The sequence below is a fragment of the Colletotrichum fructicola genome (assembly GCF_000319635.2).
Source record: "Colletotrichum fructicola Nara gc5 chromosome Unknown KSG_Nara_v1_contig10, whole genome shotgun sequence".
Lineage (NCBI taxonomy): Eukaryota > Fungi > Ascomycota > Sordariomycetes > Glomerellales > Glomerellaceae > Colletotrichum > Colletotrichum fructicola.
Window position 1 is genome coordinate 155,788 of NW_027094060.1, and position 23,661 is coordinate 179,448.

The following is a 23,661-nucleotide window of genomic DNA, read 5'->3' on the forward strand; positions in this document are numbered from 1 at the left end:
CCTGACCATACCGTTGTGACGGAGCAGGGCAAAGATTCTGGTACTGCGACAAGGCGATGCGACCTTGTTTGGGCAATTGAAAAGCCCATGACGGGCGGCGGCGTCATTTTCGACGGAGAAGCGACGTCATGGATTCCAGAAAGGATCGCGTTGGAGCGGAGCTTCTGGTCCTGGGCCAATGAGATGAGCCGGTCCCAGCCGAAGAGCTCGCAGCCGTGATCTAGATCTGGGTAAGGCTGAGTAAACATGCCAGAACATTGTTTAAGCGATGGCCGTGATGAAAATCAGCTGTCGGCACTTGCATTTTGATGGAAGATGCGCTATATGAAGGTAAAGCTGTCAAAGTTGAGTTAGCCGGTAATTAGAGGGGTGAATATGAGCTTGATTTCATCTCATATTCATATTGAGTGGGTATTGACTCATGCGTTCATCGGATGCCAAGAGGTCTTCATCAGATGACAGAGAGGTTTTTCTCACTGAACATCCATTATGACACGGCAGTCAAAGTCGCATTCATCTTGAGCCTCAATGGGGCTTCACTATTACTTCAAAGCCAGCTGGCGATTTTCACCCGCCTCCGGGTCGGATCTCTACCGAAGGACGTGACCAAATTGCCGGGCCGGCCGCATCTGTTTGCCAGCTGACAAGGCAGTGTGGGTAAGGGGAAATTGGAGTCTTGGAGAAGACAGCGGAGTCTTGGTTCCGTCCCGTCGAGCCGTCTGATGAGTGAGGGGAAGGTGGGGTCATCTAGGGTCTCGTCCGTCTTTCTGAGGGACAGAGCCGGAATATTTGAACCTCTGGGCCGAGGTCAATCCCACTCTGGACATCGGTATCCCAAGCAGGTCGACTCGATATGGCAATCCGGAGCATGATGCGTCCGCAAAGGACAGCAAAGCCGTTTGAGCTGCCAGAATGCGCTGATGGTATTCGAAGCGACCCCTATATGAAGGACGTGTCTTCGCGTCGACTGCTAGCACTATGCGACTGAGCTGAAGCATTTGTGTTCTGCTGGCATCCTCTGTTGTTGCCGCTGCTTCATACAATCTCGCGACCCCAGCCGTCATCATGAAGTTCCAAGCTCTCCCTCTGGCGGCCACCCTCTTGGCTGGCACGGCTTCTGCCTTCCAGCTCGGCGGGAAGGAGATGCCGCAGCCTGAGACGACAATGGCTGACAATTTCCCCTGGCGCGACCCATTCACAGCAAAGACGACAGACTCCTACGACCACACATGTGAGGCGTCCAAGACGTTCGTCGCCACACAGTACACTCTGCATGACCTTTTCGAAAAGCCGCCCGTCGGGCTTTTCCCGTGGGGAGACGGCCTGAAGCTCTTCTTCTCCGGTCGCGAGTACCCCGGCGGCTGGGCGGGCCTCGATCGCCACATGTACGACCGCAACCTGCTCATGATGGACTACTCCGACCTCCCTCTTCGCGTCCGCGAGTGGATCGAGGAGCAAGAGCGCACCGAGGATAGCAATGGCAAGGGCCTCTTTGCTGTCTTCGACAAGCCCACCACCGAAGAGGAGAAGATCAAAGACCGCGTCACTGTCTCCAAGTCGCCCACGGATGTCGACCGTGACCTCGACCAGAAGCGCGTCGCCATCTTCGCGCCGGGCGCACTGTACCACATTCTGCCCCTCTTCGTCGCTGACGGCAGCGATTGCCAAGGTAAGCGAAAGAAGCTGGCCGTCCCCAAGCCTTTACGTTCTCATCATCTCGACGTATATGAAACTGACTTGGTCCGCAGCAACGCTCGCCGATTTGAGCAACTACAGCGCTACGCCAAAGGATGCTGTTGTCGTGTCATGGCCCATCAGCCACACCCGACCCAACACCGCCCAGAAGAAGAGGGATATCGAGTTCACCGTCAAGGCGCAAGTCCTCAAGCTCAAGGAGGGTGCGAGCGAGGCCGCGGAAGAGTCGCCGAGGGTTGTCAACGAGAAGGAAGCCGAGCCATCCCAGCCGGTCAAGGATGAGCTGTAGACGGGATCAGTAGGCAGGATGCACAATCGTGCAAATAGATCAGTACGTTCGGAATAGACATTCTTTCAAACCGAATGAGCGAATGATGTTACATCCTGGGAATGTGAGACTGAAAGTCATCCAAAGCCACATCCAGATTCCTAATGACATGGTCGCATGGATTATTAAGTCAGCGCACGCAAGCACTAGACCGAATCTGACGAAGGATCAAGCGGGGAGGATCAGGAGAGCGGCCAGGTGGTTGGTATCCATCATTAGTAATCGTAGGAATCCTGCAGTTTTCTCCGTGGAACGCCGTGGAGCACGCCGTGGCGGTGCCAAAGTCCGATGTGTGTTGCTTCGCGGGGCTTCACCGACACTCACCGAGAGGCACCCGGCGCTAACATTTCCCTTCTCGGACTCGAACGGCCATGCAGTCCAACACTGCGCTCCGCGGAGGCGGAGTCTCCTCCAAGTCTTCTCACCATCCGCGGCGACCAAAAGTAACAACAACACTGCCAACATTTCAGCATTACTAATGGAAACTTAGCTATAAGAACGGAACTCTCTCGCATGCTTTTGAATTTCGAACGCACATTACCGCTCGCATCTCAATCAGTTTCACACCATTGACCCGACATTAAAACCTCAACCAACAAGTCAGAATGTCTTCTCGTTACGCAAGTGAAGCCGCCAGCCCGGAGCCATTGGATCAGCCCTTGTCTTTTCCCTTCTCCACCAAAACAGCCAAGAATCGTTTCTTGAAGAGTGCAATGGCTGAGAACTTGGCGACGTGGAGTGGGAGCGAGCCATCCAAGAGAGGTGTTCCCACACCAGAACTTGTTGAGGTCTATCGCCGGTAAGTCGCATTTGCCCAACCCTCGCCTCTCTCCCATATTTGTTCTCAAGAGTCTTTTTTTTGAATATCAAGACTGACAAGTTGAAATGCAGTTGGGGTGAAGGCCCAAACAACTTTGGTGTCATCGTCACTGGCAACATTGACGTCGAGTTCGACTACATGAGCAGCATTGGTGACATGATCATCACACCCGAGTGCAAGACGGAGGGCGAACGGTTTGAGGGGTTCAAAGCCGTTGCTGCGGCTGGCAAGGCCGATGGTAGTCTCATGCTGGGCCAAGTCACCCACGCTGGAAGACAGGTTCAGAAGAAGATCCAGCCCAACCCGATTTCGGCGTCGGCAGTCGTACTCGGTATGCGGTTTTTCATCTCGCAAAAGCTCGTGGCTAAACTAACAAACTTCAGAACCCAAGATGGGCATGGAATTCGGCAAGCCCCGTGAAGCGTCCAAGGAAGACATCAACCGCGTCATTGAAGGCTTTGCGCATGCCGCCGAGTACCTGGACAAGGCAGGCTTCGACGGTATCCAGTTGCACGCAGCGCATGGCTATCTCATCGCTCAGTTCCTATCCCGTACAACGAACCACCGAACCGACGAGTATGGCATCCAGACGCTCGAGAACCGTACCCGCCTTATTGCCGACATCGGAAAAGCAATCCGCGCGCGGACATCTCCTGATTTCATCCTCTCAGCAAAGCTCAACAGCGTCGAGTTCCAAGACGGCGGTGTCACCCCTGACGAGGCCCGCGAGCTTTGTGCATTCCTATCAGAGCTCGGTTTCGATTTCCTGGAGATTTCTGGGGGCACGTACGAGGCGCTCGGCATGTCTTGGACAAAGGAGTCTACTCGCAAGCGGGAGGGGTTCTTCCTGGAGTTCGCCGAGACGGTCGTCGCGGGTCTAGGAGACCGCGACACCCGCAAGACCAAGGCGTACATCGTGGGCGGTATGAGAACCGTGGGGGCCATGGTGAAGGCCCTGGATATTGTCGATGGCGTTGCCTTGGGTCGGCCTGGGGCCCAAGAGTTCCGGATCGCTTCGGACATTCTTGAGGGTCGTATCACAGGGGCAATTCGTCCAGTTCAAATGATGGAGGACGATTTCGGGTTCGGACTCACGGCGGCGGGCGCGCATATCCGCCAGGTCAGCAAGGGGCAGGAGCCCTTCGACTCGAGCGATCTTGCGGCTACCGGAACCTTTGCATCGGACATGCAAGCTTGGTACCAAGATATGATTGCTGACGGGGACAAGCTTGAACATCATGGTGGCGTTGACTTTTCTGGAAAGACGGTGCCTTATGGAGGCGTTACGACAGCCCAGGCGTAAGAGCAAGTTGCGTCTTCTGATTCTCAGGGTTGATTGCTTTCAATGCATTTAGATTTTTTTTTTCTTAGTTAGAATCGCCTACTTACTCAGAATTCCATTAAGATCTGCTTCTATATCAATAGAAGTTACCTGCATTAGGCGCCATGTATCTCGGTGAGTCGGTGAGCATAGATGTACCACTGCGTTAATGTGGCTAAGCTGTCTCAATGAGCAGAAATAGTCACACGATTTCGGTCAAAGAGTCTGCGAACCATCCAATCGGAATACGAGCCTGCTTGTCTGGAAGGATTCATGATGGGGTGGACTGTGGCTTGGTAGGTGACAAATGGGGCTATCCTCAGTCGGATTTGTAATCCTCCGCTTACACCCACATCCCGCGTCTGATTCGCTCCTTCAGATGTCATTTAACTCATGCGGTCAGTCAAATCGCAAATACGCCTCTGCAGATGGTCATCAAAGGGGTTCGATTCTGTAGATGACCTTGTTTTGTTTTGAGGAGTTCCGACAAGAAGTGCCAGATTCCCCATCATCATGGAAACGTCTTCTCAACGGCGGAAAGGTCAGATGCACTCACCTCGTTCAACCTGCCCCAAAGACAAGTTTTCAGTCATGTTCTAACATACGACAGCCTGCGATCTCTGTTTTATCAAGAAGATCAAATGCGACATGCTCAAGCCCGCATGTTCGAACTGCCTGCTATACAAGTCAGAATGCCGGACAACAACTGTGAGGCGAAGAGCACCTCACCCAAAAGAACGACCACAGCCTCCAAAACAGAGCGAATCTGAAAAGTGAGGCGAGCTCATCCTTGGTATTTTCAACAGTCTTCTAACCAAGTACTCAGCCCAACGAAAGTCTCCGAGTTAGAGAGCCGTCTAGCGAGCATAGAAAAGCAATTGCAGCAAGCCCTCGACGCCAACCGTCAACATTCCAATCAAACCTCAACACAACCTTCAACAGCGCCGAGCTCAACTGAGAGTATCAATGGACGTGGGCAATCGGCAGAGAGCATCGAGTTCGTGGACCATGTTTCCAGCAGCGAGAGCCCAAGTGAATGGGTGACGGAGCCCGAGAAGCCCAAATTACCACCGCTCGAGGAGATCATGCCCATCATCGACGAGTTCTTCAACCGCTACAACTGCGTCATGCCGCTCTTTGACCCGCCAACGTTCATGCGTATGTTGTCAAATTGGTATGTGCCCTCTTCTGGGCAGTCCACGGCAGTATGGGCAGCAGTCAATATCGCAATGGCGCTGGGCTACCGCTGCACTTTAAAGGAGCAAGGCAACTTGGACGCTCTTGTGGACGACCAGAAAGTGATGTATCATATGCGCAACGTACAATCTGTCGTATCCGATTTGGTCACGCGGGAAGAAGATCTCCTTGGCCTTCAGGTCTTGTTGGGAATGGTGGTGTTATTCCTGGGGACGAAAGACCCAAAGCCAGCTTCTGTCGTGATCGGGACTGCCGTGCGTCTGGCACACCGCATGCACCTCCATGACAAGGAATCGCTCCAGTACTTCTCGCCGGAAGTTGCCCGACAAAGAGCGAGGCTCTTCTGGATCACTTATATTATGGACAAGGTGAGTCGCAGCTTAATAAGTCTCACGATTGGCAGGTGCCTGACCACACTTTCAGGAAATCAGCTTAAAGTCCAAGACGCCGTCATTTCAGCTTGACGTAGATATCGACTTGCCTCTACCAGAAAGAGACCCGGAAGACGCAGCAGGCATAGTGTTTGCGAGAAACGGCAGCAAATTCAACTACTTTCGAGCTCGGGTGGAGTTGAGTCACATTGCCGGCAAGGTCTATGACCAGCTGTACAGCACACGCGCTCGGAAAGTGTCGCAGCAGGATCGACAACTAAGAGTGACAAGGCTCGAGGAGATGCTGGAGAACTGGCGGCGTAATCTACCGCCTGAGTTCCAGATAGACTCGGCACTCCAATGTCTCGATTCCCTGCCGATAGTCCACATGTCGCTCCTTTACCACAGCTACTTCACGGCGATGGTGATGACACATGGGATCTACTCGCACGACGCGGACTGGGTCCGACGGATAAGCTCATACAGCCAGATGACGATCAAGGATTTAGATTCGTCTCCGAGCTCGTCATGCGGACATCAAAATCCCCCTCTGCCGCTCGGATGGGCCAAGTGCGCGGAGCTGAGCCGCAGTTGCATGAAGCTGTTCGTGGAGTCGCCCAAGACGGACTGCAGCATCTGGTCCAATTCGTGCGCGCACTTCTCCGGCCTGATCATTCTCCTGGCCAACATGTTTGTGTTCCCGGATCACCCACACCTGATGACGGACAACGAGCTGGCCAACCAGGCACTCCGGCTTTTCGAGCTGATGCTGTCGATGAAGAGTTACGAAGACTATGAGTCCTTTCATAGACTGCATGAAGTCGTCAAGGAGCTCCATCGGCGTGCGTTGGAGGCCGTGGAGGAGGTTACGAGAAAACAAAAGGAGCAGGCAGAAGCAGCAGCAGTAGCAGCTTCGGCGATGGATACCGGCTTACCGTTTGGGGCTCAGCTGGAGGATGAAGTGGAATTCTTCCGAGATGCCGAGGCGGCAGCCTTGGAGGGGCCCTTCGTTGGAACGTTTGTGCCGGCATCACCGTTTGCGACAACATCGTGGGGTTTGGAAGGGCTGCAGAGCGAGGTAGGCCAGGTGCCGTCACTGGCAACGTACAGCCCTTTCTAGTCGGTGTAGATGCGACGAGAGATCGATAATGAAGTTAATGATACACGTCAAGACGCAAATGAACATCGAATCCATACATCAGGTGCTTCGCTGTGAAGAGGTCGACCAATCTGGCCGATAAACACGAGCGGACCGGCCCCGGTTCGGATTCGGAGCCCGGGTCGATGCCCAGATCTACCCGCTAGCTCACTGGAGCTCACTGGAGCTCACTGGAGCTTTCTTTCCAGGGGGGCACGGGAGGGCAGCTGCGGGGTGAGGTGCTCCCTTCTTTAGGTAGGTAGGTACTCCGGGGCTCGGATGACGGAGAGTGGGGCTATTGGGTGCTTAGAGTTCGAGAATGGGGCCAGAGCTCGATAGCAGCGGCCAATGATGATGCAGCAATTTCCAAGCGGTGTAGGGAGGAAGGAGCTCCCGTCCACTAACAGCTTCGACAGCAGGCACCGGGCAGGCACACAGCACCCAACAACAGGCACTGGACGACGTCGTTGTGTCGCAACTCCCCCGTGCAATTGTCATGTCGTCATAGCCACAATGCTCAATCCGGACGCAATGAGGGGTTCCCGCGCGGCTGCTCCTCCTCCTCCTTTATCTGCGGCCACTGGGAGCTGCTGCCGCTGCTGCTGCTCCTCCAAGTGCCGCCGACCCTCGAAGACCCCAACTGCCTACACTATCCGACGTCGACAACCTCGCTGATTGCCCCCCTCGCCCTCGCCCACCCAATTACCGCCCCAGAACTCGAAACCATCGTCTGATCGCAAGCACGTCACGTCACGCTCCCTCGCCCAGTCCGCCTCCCAGATCTCACTCCCCACGCTGCTCATGCGTATTCCGAGACCTCTATACCGTCAATCAACCATATCCAGCCTCCTACGCAAGCCAATTCAAACCAGATCATTCTCCCAAAGTGTCAAAGACATGGCCGACTACAAGCTGAAGGCCGTCTCCTCGCTATCACTCCGACCGGGTGACAAGCAAGAGGTCGAAGTTGAGGGCATCGAAGGAGCCAAGGTTCTGCTCGTCAACGCCGGCGGCAAGATCCAGGCCGTTGGTCCCAAGTGTACCCATTTCGGTGCTCCTCTCGTCAAGGGCGTCTTGACGACTTCTGGTCGATTGACTTGCCCGTGGCACGGAGGTATGTTGACTCCTAAGCTGCACCCCCGCACGATGTCCACGCTGACGTTTTCATAGCCTGCTTCAACACCAAAACCGGTGATGTCGAGGATGCCCCCGCCCTCGACTCCATTCCCGTCTTCAATGTCACCGAGCGCGACGGCGCAGTCTACATTACCGGCGAAGAATCCGCCATTAAGAGCGGCCGACGGAAGCCCAACTTCAAGTGCAATGTCGTCAGTGGGACTCAGGAGGAGAAGGTCGTCATTGTCGGTGGCGGCTCAGGCGCCCTGGGAGCTGTCGAAGCCCTGCGCAACGGCGGTTACCAAGGTCCATTGACAATCATCTCCTCCGAGGGATACCTCCCCATCGACCGTACCAAGTTGTCCAAGGCCCTTCTCACAGACGTCAACGCCCTGCAATGGAGAGACAAGGCTTGGTTCGAGAGCGGCTCTGTTGACTGGGTTGACGACGAAGTCACCGACGTCGACTTCTCCGATCGCAAGGTATCCACAAGCGGCGGCAAGACGCTGCCCTACACCAAGCTTATCCTGGCAACCGGTGGAACTCCAAGGAACCTACCCCTGCAGGGCTTCAAGGTCCTCGGCAACATCTTCACCCTTAGGACGGCCCACGACACACAAAAGATTGTCAAGGCCATCGGCGAGAAGGGCAAGAAGATTGTCATTGTTGGATCCTCCTTCATCGGTATGGAGGTAGCCAATGCCACCGCCAAAGACAACGATGTAACCGTCATTGGCATGGAGAAGGTACCCCTCGAGAGGGTTCTCGGAGAGAAGGTCGGCGCTGGTATCCAGAAGAGCCTTGAGAAGAACGGCGTCAAGTTCCACATGAACGCCGGCGTGGAGAAGGCTGAGCCCTCTGGTTCTGACCCGTCCAATGTCGGGGCGGTTCACCTCAAGGACGGCACCAAACTGGAGGCTGACCTGGTCATCCTGGGAGTTGGTGTTGCGCCCGCCACTGAGTTCCTCAAGGAGAACAAGGTCATCCGCCTTGAGCAGGACGGTTCCATCAAGACAGACGAGAACTTCTTGGTTGTTGGGCTGAAGGACGTCTACGCCATTGGCGACATTGCTACATACCCGTACCACGGACCTGGGGGCGATGGACGATACACGCGCATCGAGCACTGGAACGTCGCCCAGAACGCCGGCCGTACCGTGGCTAGCAACATCATCAACGCGGCGGTGCAGCCTGCGCGCTTCATCCCCGTTTTCTGGTCGGCCTTGGGCTCCCAACTGCGGTACTGCGGCAATACAATTGGCGGTTGGGATGATGTTGTAATTCAGGGAAGCGTCGAGGAGTCAAGCTTCGTCGCCTATTACACCAAAAGCGACACGGTTGTGGCGATGGCGTCCATGGGCAAGGATCCCGCCATGGTTCAGTCGGCTGAGTTGATGGCTTTGGGTAAGATGCCGTCCAAGAAGCAATTGGCCGACGGCCTGGATATCACCACCATCGGACCGCTGGAAGCATAGTTTAGTCGCCGAAGAATAATAAATGGACGGTTTGTTTACGCAATGCGGCATCATATCTACACTCGTCGTTACCTACTGGAAATAATAATATCGCTCTTACCTGGCTAAGTAATCCTAGACTATAAGCTGACCAAATCTGGGCCTGCTGTCTTGAGTAGAGACCGAACTGGCTAGTAGATGCGCGCGAGAGTATTTTTGGAGGCTGAATCTATTGTAGACGCAGCCCCCAAAAAGGGATGCATGGATATGTATCGGATAGCCGTAGTCATACGAATCCATGGCAGCCGCAGCCGTCACGGGTTCGGCGCGGGGTGCGGGGGTACGAAGGCGTCGTAACGAGTTTCTCCTTTTTCCCCAGCCTCCAGTCTCCCCAGATGTTGAGCAGCTGCGCTAGTCTGTAGAACCCCAGATCATCGAGCCACAGGCTCCCGGGCGAGATCTCTGACATACTGGACATGTGACAAGTTGGTCTTACAATGGAATCGACGACCCTACGAGCAGGGGAGGCGCCGCGCCCGACGTCGCGACCATTGGGGAAGACATCGGCCCTATGGTGAAACCACCGACGGGGAGAAACGAGCAAGCGCGCCCGCAATGAAGGTGAAGCCATATGTGCGCATTATCTGTATGTGTCCAACACACAAAAAAAGATTCTGGAATGGCTTCATTCAGGGGTTGTTGCTGCAAGGCCTTGATACGCCATCAGGACATGATCGTACCGTCATCGGACGAGTGTTTGTTGGGGATGGGGTTGAGCTTTCTGCTTGAAGAAACAAATTTTCTTGTCTAATAGAACAAAATCCATCACGTTTATGCTGGAAACCATGGAAGCGCGTCTGTGTAAAAAGCCGCGTGCGGCTCAACAGAGTAGCGGCGGGATGATGCCAGCAGCTTGGCGAGTGGCAGATGGGGCTCCTTGGGGAAAAGGCATCGAGGAAAGGCCGAATAAGTGAGCGGGAGTGTGGGCGAGCAGCAGAAAAGACAAGACGATGGATCCAGTCGGGCAGGGGGCGGATCTGCACTGCTGCAAAGATTCGGACCGGAAATGGAGACGCAGGAGACTGGGATGAGAGTCAGGGTCCAGGGTGCGGACGGCTCTGTCTTCTTTTCGCGTCTTTCAAGTTGCAGGATCATGGATGAGATCTTTCCCGTAGGAGATCAACAGCACTTCAGTAGTAGTGTTGGCGGTAGTTGGCACCGTTGATGGGCAATGGGGGCAGGCAGGTGATGCGGTTTGTTGAAGTGCCTAGTGCGCTGGAGAGTCCGAAGCACGGCGGCTACTGCACACCATGAAGGCCGGTCGGAGGTGTGGTAGCGGCGGGCACCGGTGGGCGCAACCCGGGGGCCATGGTGGTGTGAGGGACGCGAGCCAGAGAGGTCGATAGGCCGTTTTGACCGAAGCCGCTGACGTTTTAGAGTTTGGCTGATGGGGTGCATTCGATGAGGTTTGGTGTTGGTGGTGTTGGTGGTGATGGCGCTCGTAGGGCGCGGCGGCCTTGTGAGAATTTCAGCGAGAGCATGGCCGGGCGGAATCGGAGGATAGGTTGGTTGGTTTGAGGCTCACGATGATAGAGAATCTTGATCGAAGCAGCGGAGAGAAAAATAGATGCGAAATAATTAGCGTTGGAAGCGAGCTGGGCTGCAGGAGCGAATAAGAGGCGGCGACGTGATGGGGAAAGAGGGCCAGCGACGTGGAAACGGGCCGAACAGCGTCCACTTCAAATCTTTCGAGACAAGCAACCGGGCGGCTGCAAGCTGGGGGGATGCCTGGGCTGGGGGCAGAGCCGAGGCCAGGCGTTGGTTGCCAGGACCATGTCAGCGGAGCGGGAACATGAAGGTGTCGACTTTGAAAATTGTGCACTCTTCTCTTGTTCGTTTTTTTTTGTTTGTCATTTGTCTTGAAATGACTGGTTCAGGAGGAGGCGACGAGGAAAGAAGCGGCTTCCTTACGTGCCACGACTCACGAGGGGTGGACGAAAGTTGGGAAGGAAGAGACATTGTGCCCAAGTACATCTTGCCTTGGCTGTAAGTGGAAGGAAAGAGACGGCGTCTACCTTTGACTGGTCGATGAGACGGGGTTTGGGGGTGTCAGATGGTGGTGTTCTCAACGGCGTGCTGGCACTGAATGGCATTGTTTTAGCGTTGCTTGTTGTTGAAGCTGGCAGCAATGGATCCAGTCAGTCAGATCATCCATCATTCATTCAATTCAAGGTTGGCGTTGGCGGCCATGCCGTGCGTGGGCCGACCCCACCTTTGCGACGGCCTCTCTGTACACTACCTTACTACGCAGTAGTGTACAATCACAGATGTACCGTTGACAGTTGTTGTTTTTCCTGCTTGTGTTCCTTGCTTTCCCCATGCAGTTTCGATTCTTCAAATTCCCCAGTTCCCACGTCCTCTCCATATTCTCCCCCCATTCTCCAGAAAACCTTGCCATTGAGCTGGGAAACTGAGTCGTGGGGTTCGGGGTAGACGACCCCCAAAAAAAAGTTTTGCATCACCTGCTGGGCCCCTCTGCGTCCACCGTAGAGTATTGACTGCCAACTGAAGTTTCACGTAGGCATCCCGGCCATTCAATTCCGGCCGTTAATTGTGCATCGTCATCACGAATGAGAATTTTTAGACGGATGCCGGCGAGATGACAGAATAAGCATCGCCTATGGTCTTGGTCCTATGTGCTGATCAGTGCCAAGTTGAGATCACCACGCTGGGCAATCTGGCTCATGTGCCATGCCCATGGCGGCTTGGCACCGTCTGCAGCTCACCTCGACTCTCCGCGGCCTTAGACGCCACCTGCCGCCGGTGCGCGTCACTTCTTACTTCACCTCAAGAAGAAGAAGAAGGGGAGATACCTCTCAGTGCTATTCAGGTAGACCTAGAAGGTGACACCTCGTTTTGCGCGACAGCAAGTACCTATCTGGCCTAGGTAAGGTAGGTAGGTACACACCCGGCAGAGCACCTACCCTACCCCAGACTCTTCTTCCTCCTCCCCCTCATCCTGCACACCCTCTTTCTTTCTTTTTTTCCTTGGGTAGGCACGACCACGAATAGAGCTAGGAGCGGTCACCCCCTGGTCCCTGCCCCGGATGGGGTTTCTTGTCGGGGGAGGAGGGGCACCCATGGGAACCAACCCGCAGCAGAAGGAGGGACACTCGTGGAGTGTTCCACGACTCGGGCAACCCGCCGTGTCTGGAAGGGCCTCGACGCAGTACCTGCCGCGTCTGCAACCTCTGTGCGCCGCCCCAAGTACCGCGCCTGCTTCTCGTGAGTACCTCGCTGCATCTCCTTCCTCCTCGTGATCGTCCATCGGCCCTACCCATCGTATGGTCTTTCCCATCCGCTCCCCACATCATTTGCCTCAACTCCACGCACCGTCGCGCAGTCCTGCCATCCATGATCCATGAACCATGAACCATGGACCATGGACCATGGAACACGCCCATGAACCACCACCGCGTCCCTACCTATCCATCGGCCGGCCATCATGGTGGCCCTGCACGCTACGTGACACCTGCGACTGTTGCGCCGTCTAGGTAAGCCTGTAAGGTATTCGTACCGCAAGGTTGGGGAACCAGAGTGTGGGAGCTCCGCGTTGTGCCACACACTCTGGGGAACTTTATATATCGACGTTTCCTCCCATCTCTTCCCCAGACGCTCCCCCTTCTGCCTCGTCTTCGTGTTCAAGCCTTCAGCTGCCCAACGTCCCTTCGATCCAGTCTCGCTTTCTGGACGTCTCACACTCCTTCTCCCTCCTCCGACCTCAAACCTCCAGCTTCATCAACAACCTAGCCCATCATGGGTATCAAGCCAGCTGGCGAGCCGGGCAAGGCCTGGCCCGCCATTCTCATCGGCTTCTTCGTCGCCTTCGGTGGTCTGTTGTTCGGATATGACACCGGTACTATCAACGGCATCCTTGAGATGGTGTGTATTCCTCTGCTGGCCCCGACACATGCGAACGGCTCAAACTGACCATCTGCTTCTTTAGTCTTACTGGCAACGTCTGTTCAGCACCGGTTACGTTAACACCAAGGGCAACCTCGATGTTTCTCCCGACCAAGAGTCCGCCATCGTCTCCATCCTCTCTGCCGGCACCTTCTTCGGCGCTCTCGCTTCTCCCTTCCTCGCCGATACCATTGGACGTCGCATGGGTCTTGCTGCCTCCACCTGGGTTTTCAACCTTGGTGTTGTCCTCCAGACCATTGCCGTTGACATCCCCGTCTTCCTTGCCGGTCGTTTCTTCGCCGGTTTCGGTGTCGGTCTGATCTCTGCTTTGGTTCCTCTCTACCAGTCCGAGACTGCTCCCAAGTGGATTCGTGGTGCCATTGTCGGTGCTTACCAGTGGGCCATCACAATCGGTCTGCTGTTGGCTGCCATCGTGAACAATGCCACCCACCTTCGCCAGGACACTGGTTCTTACCGCATCCCCATCGCTGTTCAGTTCGCCTGGTCCATCATCCTCTTCGCCGGCATGCTGGTGCTTCCCGAGACCCCCCGCTTCCTTATCAGAAAGGGCCGCATGGAGCGCGCCGCCAACGCCCTGTCCAGACTTCGCCGCCTCCCTGAGACCGATCCGGCCATCGCCGACGAGCTTGCCGAGATCAAGGCCAACCACGACTTTGAGAGCAGCGTCGGCTCTGCCAGCTACCTTGACTGCTTCAAGCCCCCTGTCCTGAAGCGTCAGTTCACCGGCATGGCCCTCCAGGCCCTCCAGCAGCTCACGGGTATCAACTTCATCTTCTACTACGGCACTCAATACTTCCAGAACTCTGGATTCTCCAACGGTTTCGTCATCGGCATGATCACCTCCTCCATCAACGTCGCTTCCACCATTCCTGGCATGTACGCTGTTGACCGCTGGGGTCGCCGTCCTCTTCTCCTGTGGGGCGCCATCGGCATGTGTATCTCGCAGTTCCTTGTTGCCATGCTCGGAACTTTGACTACCAGCCAGGACGACGCCGGCAACATCATCGTCCTCAACCTCCCCGCCCAGAAGGCCGCCATTGCATTCGTGTGCATCTACATCTTCTTCTTCGCCTCTACCTGGGGTCCCCTTGCCTGGGTCGTCAACGGCGAGATCTTCGGCCTCAAGACCCGTGCCAAGTCCCTCTCGCTCTCCACTGCCACCAACTGGCTCCTCAACTGGGCTATTGCCTACTCCACCCCCTACCTTGTCAACTACGGCGACGGCTATGCCAACCTCCAGTCCAAGATCTTCTTTGTCTGGTTCGCCGCCTGCTTCCTCTGCATCGCCTTCGTCTACTTCTTCATCTACGAGACCAAGGGTCTCTCTCTCGAGGAGGTCGAGGAGCTCTACAACGAGGTCAGCGTTGCCAGCAAGTCTGTTGGCTGGCGCCCGTCCACCACCTTCCTCGAGCGCAGTGGCGCTGAGGGCAACAAGGCTGTTCCCAACAGCGATGGTGACATCACTCACCACGAGAAGACCGTCGGCGCTTAAGATGTGGCGTCGAATCATCTGCATGAAGGGCGTTTGTAATTGGATCCCCGGGGGGATATGAAGAGATGTGTTAATGCATGTACCATTTCGAGATACCAAAGATTTTTCTGCCAATATTATTCAAGATTTACTGAATCAACCTGAGGTGCTGTACTGCTGCTGTGATCGACGATGGGGCGATGGTGTTGAGATCAATACATGAGTAGATGTATTTGATGAGTGCAGTTGGTTTATCTTCCTAGGTGTATCAAATGTCCGAAAGACTCTAGCCCTTGTCCGATAAAGCCGGCCATTCCCAAGCAACACGCTGACTGAAGGGGCTTCCCAAAGTTTACTAGCTCGTGTTGCGTCTCCCGGCCCGGCAGTGGATGGCCCTTCCCATTCGCCGCCCGACAATGATGCGAAGTTCTGCCACACCGGCTGCGTCTCCCGTCGTCCACTCGGGACTCCCGCCTCCACAACCCCGGTCAGCACGGCCGAACTCACATCCCACTCTCACCTCCAAAGACGTCGAAACATCGGCTTATCGCCGGATGACACTCGCACATGCGTCCGCGCTTTTGCCGGGAGTTGCCAGCGGCTATGCACCCACGCGACGAGCCGGCGGGCCTTATCGTGCATGCCGCAGCGCCCGTCTGTGTTCTCCCTGGGGCTTGTGGTCGAGCGACGGGCGAAGATTGGGTAATTCGTGTCACAAGATACGGAATACGTTTCTCAAAAGGCGTCAGTCTTCGGGGTCTCGCGCCGATGAGTCGCGGTATCAAGGTTCGGCGATCGATCAACCGGGCTTGAAAGGTCTATATAAGGCGACCAAACCACCCTTGGTCAGTGGCATATGAATCCAAAAGATCTTATACCAGACCCTTCAGACTATATTGTACTGCATTCATTCATCGCACTCAGAGACACAATGGCCTCCCGTCACCCGATCCCCAATACCTACCACGTCCCGCCCAAGGACCAGAAGCCGTCGTCCTCTTCCGTCTCGAGCGCCGTCAAGTCGTTCTTCACCATGCCCGAATCTTACCCCGCCATGCCGTCGACGACGTCTCGGTACCCTCTGCCCACGGCGTACACAAAGACGAAGAGCAGATCGCCAGCCCAACACGGCGCAAGCACTCAGGGGTCTTCAGGGCCCCGGGCCTCGGTCGAGTCGTGGGATACCATCGACAAACTGAAGGATAACGAGACATCTTCTTGAGTGACCAGATGCAGACAGCCCGCTAGGGATGAAGGATCTGGTGAACAAACATGTCTGGGCGAGAAGCATCCCACTTGCTCCAAGTCAAGAAAGAGTGGCGCAAAAGCCTCATCCGCAACGGCTTCTTTGTTCTCGGGTTGGCGTCTGCGCCGGCTCCGGTCGAGCAGCGGCAAGGGATGATGGGCCTATTGTTTAATTCGACGTCTAGACAAAGCTTTCATTGAAAGCTGCAATGAATGCTCATTTCCAGAATAATGAGACTGACCGCCCAACATTGAAGTGCATACAAATATAGAAACCATTCAGGTTTCCTGCTTCTCCTTGGCCCAAAAACAAAGAAGCCTACGTGTTTAAGACATAAGACTCCTCGCGATGGCACTGTTGCCCGATTGTTTCCGCGTCCAAAGACCTCTGTAAACTACCCGTCTCGACCATGTGTATCCGCCACGTCCAATTCTTCGAGTGCCCCTCGAGGGACGGCGTCCCCAAGCGCCACTCCATCAAGAGCAACATCCTCTGCTCCAACCACTTCCCCTGTCCCGACGCCCACTGGGAGTACCGCACCAGCGAGTACACCCAGATGTGCCCCGGCTGCTCCGGCGAGCCTCCCGAGGTCCCCAGCCAGAGGCCCCAGAGGGACGCCTGGGATCGCGACATGGCCATGGACAACGTCTGGGCCAACAACTACATCGAAGGCCTCGCCAACGCCGTCTTCGCCTGGGACTGGGCCCGCCACTTCAGCCAGAGCGACATGTCCTCCATCAAGCGCATTACCGAGCTCTATCCAACCTTTTTCCTCGAGCGCCGCTGCAAGGAAAACGCCCATCGGCCCTCCCGGTGTCACTGCGAGGCCGCCGGGCCGCTCGCGTACTTGTACAACCCCGCCGCTGCCGCCCGGAGGCACTTTACCGACCAGGCGGCCGCGCGCTTCGAGGCGAACGCGCAGGTACAGAGCGAGTTCGCGCGGCAGATCTTTGCCGAGATTCACCGGAACCTTGCCGCGGAGTGTACGGGCAGCAATGTCTACTTCACTGACGGCATCGCCCGACAGCCCTTCTTCTCTACGGAGGCTGTTATGCGGAGACAGGCGACGATTGACGAGATCGTCGGCAAGGCGTTCAAGACCGTCAACGACGAACTACTCGAGAGCGCGGCGGCGAACGGGGCGAAGTGGACCGACGCACACACGCTGATGGAATCCAAGGCATACCGGCGCAAGGGCCTCGTCCAATTCATGTGCCAGATTGCGGTATATGACAACGGCTTCTCCATGGCGCGGTTTTGTATTGTCGTGGAAAAGCTCGCGCGCATCATCCAGACGCCGCAGTGGCGTCGGTCGTCGGGTGTCGTTGCGCTCGAGAAGCTGGCCAACGCAGTGTCGTTTCCGCCTAGCGACGCGAATGTAGCCGGGTACGGAACCGGCACCGGGTTTGAGGAGCTCATCTGGGAGGCGATGGCGTTTTTCACAGGGAAGCGCGAGGTGTGGGCACGGGAGATACGGAACTACACGGCGAAGCGTCTCGTTTTTCAGCAGTCCGTCGAGGACGTGACGGACGCCGAGCTCCAGGCCCTCGTTAGGAACAACGGCGTCCCAGAGGAGTGCGTGATTTGCTATGCGGATTACTGGGAGCGCCGCTCGGAGAAGGAAGTCCCGCCGGCGGTGTCCAGTCCAACGGCAGCTGAGCGACCCCGTCTCCGGCCGAGACGGCGACTCAGTGCCCAGGAGAGCAACTTGTCCAACCTGTCCAACATCTCGAACCAGATTCGGCGGCTCAAGTGGGACGACGACCCCAACGTGCAACTACGGATCTTTGGTGCGAGCACGGCGGGATGGACCGTGTTGGACCGCGGAGAGCAGCCTGTCCGGATCAAACATTGCGGGCACATCTTTGGAAGGAGCTGCTTGTTCCGGACGTGGGTGACGGAGGCGAACGATCCGGACTTGAGACCGACGTGTCCGATGTGCCGGGCAGAGCCTCCGGACGGAGTGATCCGGATGATGGAGGGGTTTTTGGGACCGTTGATGACGCGCGGGGCGGCATGGGGCCTGCCTACCTCTCTATTGTCGCTCGTCCGCCGGCAATGAGTGTTTGCTGTGTTTGGCTTGGTTTGGTTTGGCGTTTGCAGGCTGTTAGTTTAGATATTCCCAAACATCATCTTTCTGGAAATGTCATGTCCTGCACACGTGTGTCGCTTCTGTAGCGGGCGTATTCGTAAGCCCCTTGCGTCGGCGACGGGATCAATGTCGCGCCTCGAGAGGTGTCGACTCGGATAGGGAGCACAAGGTCGGAGACATTGACGGCCACAAGGTTGGTGAGGCGGCGCAGTGCGGAAGCGAGCCGCGTCGGGAAAGCCATATCGACAGGGGGTGATTGACGCCAGAGCGAAGGTTTGAATCTGCGTCTGCAGCAAGCCGAAGGGCCTGGTGATTCGGAAAGGCTTGTCGGCCGTATGGAGGCCACGAAAGGAATCAACAAGTCGTCCGAGCATGATTTTGATGACTGTGTTTGGTGCCTGCCTTCCTGTGCGACCACTGCCCTCGGCGAGACCGCGAGGACGTTGGTGATGTTGGTGATTTGTCCTTGACGGGAGAGGTTGGCGAGAAGACTCTCCTCGCTTGGGCGGTTGAAGTGAAGATGCGGAATCCAAGCAGGTTGCCGAAAGGTAGGATATGCATGGTCTCAGCCCCTGGACGATAATGCATCTCTTAGATCTCCGGCTGCAACGCTGGAAAGACAAGCATGGTGAGCATGGTGATATGGCGGAAGCATTAGGTTGTGATTCGGTCATGGCCGTCCGGGTATGTGGTGGCGCTCAATACCAAGCCAGAGGAAGAACATCCGGTGCAGAAAGTGCCTCCTTCCTCAAGTCAGAAAGAACACTGTGAACACCCACTGTGCCACTGAGCTGAACTGAGGCGGTGGCCAGAGCTTCTCCCATGTGGATCCCCCTTGCCCCCAAGCGCGTCTTGGCTTCGGCTGCCGAGCTCTGGGATTGGCCGGATGATCGAACCTGTCCGCCATTGGTTCGTTTGTGCCCGCAGGGATGCAAGTGCGGGGCTCGTAGTGGAGACGCTCGACCCGACTGAGTGGATTCGTTCGCTCGCTTAAAGATGGAACGATTCCATTGCATTGCATCCACGAAGCAGCAGCAAACGGACATTCACCTTCTTCATAGATACTTACTGGGTAAAAAGGAAGGAACAAACTCATCTGACATGCTCCGGATGCGAGTGCGGCAGCTCCCAACGTTGCATCGACCGTACCCGGTGATGTGAAGTTGAAGGATGCCTCGTTTGACACGGCTTACCAGTCAAAATAATCTTTCGTCTGTTCCTTGGCAGTTGGATGACCTTGCTCCCAATGGTTCATCGCATGTTTCTCATGGGCACGTCGATGACGAGTCCATGGCTTGCGGCGGAACCCTCGGCGCCGTCACCGTCACCGCATCCCGTTTGAACCGCCCGCTCTTATGATGACGGTTTGACGTCCAACGACGCTGGCCCCCATCCTAACTGACACATGCCATTCCTTCTACTTTACCCAACCGAATAAATGTCCATTTGTTAGACATTTATCGTCTCGCGCCCGCAATAGCGCCATCACCACTCCCGCCGCTTGTACCACCATCACACACATCCTCACACGCACTCTTGTACACCCACCACCCGCCAAATCACACGCACACCCAATCACTTGAACCGCTTCTCATTCTGATGGCTTGCAGCATCGACCGTGGCCTCGTCCAGAAGCTGTCCTGATTCGGCAATAGACCCGCATGGTAGACGCTTCTCGTCTCCGCGGTACACGGACTTGGCATCTTTCTCGTCCGTAGCTACGGCCGTACCATCCCGGACGCATCGAAAAACGGCGCACATCCACCACCACCTTGCTTTTTCCCGGTCGTTTCGTTTGATCGGATCTGAGATTCTTGGTTTCCTCGTCTCACACTCACCACCACCTGCTCGCCCATCCGACCGGTAGTTCGGGTCAAACTGCTTCTCGGTTTTCCCCCGGCCCACCACCAATCCAGCCGCCCATCCATCTGCCTCCCACCCTCCACGTCCCCGGTCACATCGATCAAAGCGACTGAGCCGAACCTGCTGCTACGTCCGTATTCCGACGGTGTAGGATATCCATCCACCTTCACCCCACAGATATCGATTGCGCCTCGGCGCGCTCTCGTCTCCTGCGACGATAACTTCTCGCACTCGCTCCCGGCTAGCGTGTTAGTTGCATGGCTCTCCTAGACACACACAAACACACACTCAGACACTCTCTCTCCCATCAGCTGCGACTCGCTTAGGTCTAGCAATACCGTTTTCTGGTAAGCGCATCCGTCGTCACAACGAACAAAAAGTCCAACAATCCTTTGTGCGCTTGTACTTAAGGATCCCATCTTCCACATCCTTCCCTTCCCCTTCCATTCCAAGCCTCGACCAAGCTCTCGGATTCGCGTCAACACCGTCACTTCTAAAATCTTGGGACCCAAGCCGCTAGTGGTTTTCGATCGACTACCACTTGTTTCTTTTCCCCCCTTCGTTGACGCTGGTTGCTTTTACATGTGTTTCGTTTGCTGCACGCAGTGACCTCTTCACCACGCTCACCCCACACCTCACTCACATCATCTCACACGACGATTAACTTCACCTGGAGAACCTTTTCTCACCACACATCCCACCACACTCAGCTTACATCAATACCCTAAGCCTAGAACATCGCCCTGAGCTCAGTCCAAATGAGGATCCGTTCACCCCGCTCAAGTCTTGTCAGAGTAAGGCGACTGATTTCCTTACTAACCAAAGAACCCTAGTCGATTTTTACATGTGAACATTTCAATTTGCCCTCATCGACACCTCGCTCACAAAACAATCTCCAGGACTCGACTTTCTCTGAGCCACAAGACACCTCATCTCAGAAAACCAACCCCAAAATGGCCGCGACCTTTACCAGACTGTCGGCGATAACATCACGTCGCACCGCCAAGGACGAGGAAACGGATCTCCAAGCGTTCCGCGACAACCGGATCAGAGGCGCGTACGATGAATGGCCCAACGAAGCCGGTGTAAGAACAGCTCGCAACCCCTGACCCTATATGTCTCTGTCTGACCGAACCCAGTTTGACGGGTTGACCGAAGAGCGCGGCCCTATCGAGCTCAGTATCCAAGGCGAGATTCCCGCATGGGCAGCCGGCGCCCTCTACCGCACGGGACCAGGTAGCTGCAAGATCGAGGACACGCCCAAGGGGACGTACTACATCTCCCACTGGTTCGACGGCCTCGCGCACACGCACAAGTTCGACATCGTTCCCCGAGAAGACGACGACAGCCGGCAGGGCAGCAGCCCGACTCGCGTGATGTACTCCTCGAGACGGCAGTGCGACCAGCTGGTCCAAGATATCCAGGCGTTGGGCCCTCAGAATCGCTTCACCTTTGGCCAGCGGCGCGACCCATGTGTGGGCATGTTTGGCAAGATCATGAGTGTCTTTTCCCGGGGCACCGCGCCCAACATCTGCGTCGCCGTCAACGCAAACGTCCCCGGCTTGACCCCCACCACCCCTGGAGCCACCGATCAGGGTCCCGCCGGCCCGGGGCACCGCAACGGCGTCCGCAGTATCTGGCTTTCCACCGACGCGAACCCCCTCCTCGAGATTAACGCAGAAACCCTAGAGCCTGTGGGCACCGCGCGGCAAACCAAGCTTCACCCGGACCTGACGGGCCCCATGTCGTGCGCTCACGCCCAGCGAGACCCTGAGACGGGCGACATGTTCAACTTCAACCTTGCCTTCGGCAGGCTGGCCACGTACCGCATCTTCCGTGTCAGCGCCGCGACCGGCAAGACAGAGATCCTAGCATCAATCTCCGAGGCCGAGGGGAAGCCCGCCTACATCCACAGCTTCTTCCTCTCCAAGAGCTTCGTCGTGCTCTGCATCCCCGTGACGCATCTCGGCTACAACGGCCTCAAAGTTCCTTGGGAGCGCAACATCCTCGACTCCATCGAGCCATTCGACGCCAGCAAGCGGTGCCGGTGGTACTTTGTCGACCGCCTCCACAACAAGGGCGTTGTCGCCACCTTCGAGACCCCGGCCGGTTTCTTCTTCCACTCCACCAATGCATTTGAGGAAGCGGCAGATGACGGATCAGGGGTCGATGTGTTTTGCGAAGCGGCCTACTACCAGAACCTCAACATCCTCCAGAACCTGTACTACGATGTCCTGCTCAACAGGAACGACGCCGCCAACAAGTTCTGGACGGCAGGCGATCGGATGCAGAACGGATACGCGAGTCTCCGGCGGTACAGGTTCAGGATACCAAACGACACCCTTACCAAGACGGCAGCACCACCCACGGAGCCCGAGCTGGTTCTGTCCATCCCCGCCCCGCACGCCGGCGAGCTGCCGACGATTAGCCCGGCCTACCTCACCCGCCGCCACCGCTACGTCTACAGCCTCTCGGACCGCGGCCTCAGCACCCTCCTCGACACCATCGTCAAGACGGACGCCGACACGCGTGAGGCGCTCATGTGGGAGTGCCCGCACGCCCACACGCCCGGCGAGCCCATCTTCGTGCCTCGGTCTTCGAGCAACGGCGAGGCGTCGGCTGAGGACGACGGCGTCATCCTCAGCGTCGTGTTGGACGGCACGACGCAAACGAGCTACCTCCTCTGCCTGGACGCCACGACGATGACGGAGCTCGGCCGGGCCGAGTGCGACTTTGCCGTGGGCCTGGGCTTCCATGGCATCCATGCGCCTTCGACCTCGGGTATGAACTGAATGTGGATGGAAATCGACGTTTGGGCATGTGATTTGGATCAGTTATGGTGTTGGGCCTTTAACGACGATGATGTCTTTTTATGTCATGATACCTTGATGATGATGAATAATAGACCGTCTTCATGATGAGGATATTGGGTATGACGAGAGGCTTTCTCCCACGACCCCTAATTTTCTAGGAGACAGCGATTAATGAAAGACGTCCGTTGAAACTACTATCGTCCGAATTCGAGAATGGTTCTTGAGTGGCAGTGTATGGGCAACGCTCACCGAAACGGACTGGAGTCACTTTACTCCTTCACGGTGGCAGATCTGGCATTGGCCAAAACTCAACCCAAACCCGAGTTATCTCCAGTCTGGACCTCTGCCCGGCTACCTTGTTCTTGTTATAAGGGAGGCTGGCATCTAGCTGAGTGTGGGCTTACCCCTTCAATGTCCCTATCACTGACGACACACTTGTCTTCACAGCCTCCTTATTCCCCTCTTTCATTCTCGCCAGACATCAGTCGCGAACAAATCAAAGGCTTTAGGATGTGACTAGAATTATATTTAGAGTATGCATCGTGCTTCAATGCGGGTTGCTATCTGTAAGTATATGCTCATGGTTCTTCTGTTGGATTCATCCATCTTGATGCCCTGAATAGATAGGATATGATACGGGCGGGGGTGACAAAGGAAATGTGTAGACTAGGGGCGAAATGAATGCAAACTCGTCTAAGCAGTAGGGTATCTCCAGCTCCTATCCTTGAATATGTCCAGTAACGCCGAATGCA

General features: G+C 56.0%; 9 protein-coding genes across 9 annotated transcripts; all 9 read left to right on the forward strand.

The window, feature by feature from the left end:
• Positions 1-1,065: 1,065 nt before the first annotated feature.
• On the forward strand, positions 1,066-1,984 carry CGGC5_v015560 (uncharacterized protein; the record flags this gene model as incomplete). Its single annotated transcript, XM_032032073.1, has 2 exons — positions 1,066-1,669; positions 1,749-1,984. 2 exons carry the CDS (start codon positions 1,066-1,068, stop codon positions 1,982-1,984), a joined length of 840 nt encoding a protein of 279 aa, XP_031888466.1.
• A 644-nt stretch (positions 1,985-2,628) lies between these two features.
• nadA-2 (NADH-dependent flavin oxidoreductase nadA) lies at positions 2,629-4,146 on the forward strand (the record flags this gene model as incomplete). The annotated part of the gene is made up of 3 exons (XM_032032074.1): positions 2,629-2,822; positions 2,915-3,174; positions 3,227-4,146. The coding sequence occupies 3 exons, from the start codon at positions 2,629-2,631 to the stop codon at positions 4,144-4,146; spliced, it is 1,374 nt and encodes a 457-aa protein (XP_031888465.1).
• A 531-nt stretch (positions 4,147-4,677) lies between these two features.
• fsdR-5 (Fusaridione A cluster transcription factor fsdR) lies at positions 4,678-6,852 on the forward strand (the record flags this gene model as incomplete). Its single annotated transcript, XM_032032075.1, has 4 exons — positions 4,678-4,705; positions 4,775-4,937; positions 4,991-5,729; positions 5,785-6,852. The coding sequence occupies 4 exons, from the start codon at positions 4,678-4,680 to the stop codon at positions 6,850-6,852; spliced, it is 1,998 nt and encodes a 665-aa protein (XP_031888443.1).
• Positions 6,853-7,767: 915 nt separating this feature from the next.
• On the forward strand, positions 7,768-9,461 carry aif1 (Apoptosis-inducing factor 1; the record flags this gene model as incomplete). Its single annotated transcript, XM_032032076.1, has 2 exons — positions 7,768-7,984; positions 8,041-9,461. The coding sequence occupies 2 exons, from the start codon at positions 7,768-7,770 to the stop codon at positions 9,459-9,461; spliced, it is 1,638 nt and encodes a 545-aa protein (XP_031888442.1).
• Positions 9,462-13,256: 3,795 nt separating this feature from the next.
• On the forward strand, positions 13,257-14,916 carry ecdD-3 (Major facilitator-type transporter ecdD; the record flags this gene model as incomplete). The annotated part of the gene is made up of 2 exons (XM_032032078.1): positions 13,257-13,382; positions 13,447-14,916. 2 exons carry the CDS (start codon positions 13,257-13,259, stop codon positions 14,914-14,916), a joined length of 1,596 nt encoding a protein of 531 aa, XP_031888464.1.
• Positions 14,917-15,826: 910 nt separating this feature from the next.
• Positions 15,827-16,117, forward strand: CGGC5_v015565 (uncharacterized protein; the record flags this gene model as incomplete). Its single annotated transcript, XM_032032079.1, has 1 exon — positions 15,827-16,117. One exon carries the CDS (start codon positions 15,827-15,829, stop codon positions 16,115-16,117), a length of 291 nt encoding a protein of 96 aa, XP_031888446.1.
• Positions 16,118-16,550: 433 nt separating this feature from the next.
• On the forward strand, positions 16,551-18,203 carry CGGC5_v015566 (uncharacterized protein; the record flags this gene model as incomplete). The annotated part of the gene is made up of 1 exon (XM_032032080.1): positions 16,551-18,203. The coding sequence occupies one exon, from the start codon at positions 16,551-16,553 to the stop codon at positions 18,201-18,203; it is 1,653 nt and encodes a 550-aa protein (XP_031888445.1).
• A 1,691-nt stretch (positions 18,204-19,894) lies between these two features.
• Positions 19,895-21,012, forward strand: CGGC5_v015567 (uncharacterized protein; the record flags this gene model as incomplete). Its single annotated transcript, XM_066153289.1, has 5 exons — positions 19,895-19,919; positions 20,203-20,344; positions 20,408-20,443; positions 20,826-20,890; positions 20,996-21,012. 5 exons carry the CDS (start codon positions 19,895-19,897, stop codon positions 21,010-21,012), a joined length of 285 nt encoding a protein of 94 aa, XP_066007258.1.
• A 37-nt stretch (positions 21,013-21,049) lies between these two features.
• Positions 21,050-22,888, forward strand: Bco1 (Beta,beta-carotene 15,15'-dioxygenase; the record flags this gene model as incomplete). Its single annotated transcript, XM_032032083.1, has 2 exons — positions 21,050-21,181; positions 21,236-22,888. The coding sequence occupies 2 exons, from the start codon at positions 21,050-21,052 to the stop codon at positions 22,886-22,888; spliced, it is 1,785 nt and encodes a 594-aa protein (XP_031888510.1).
• Between the last annotated feature and the right edge of the window lie 773 nt (positions 22,889-23,661).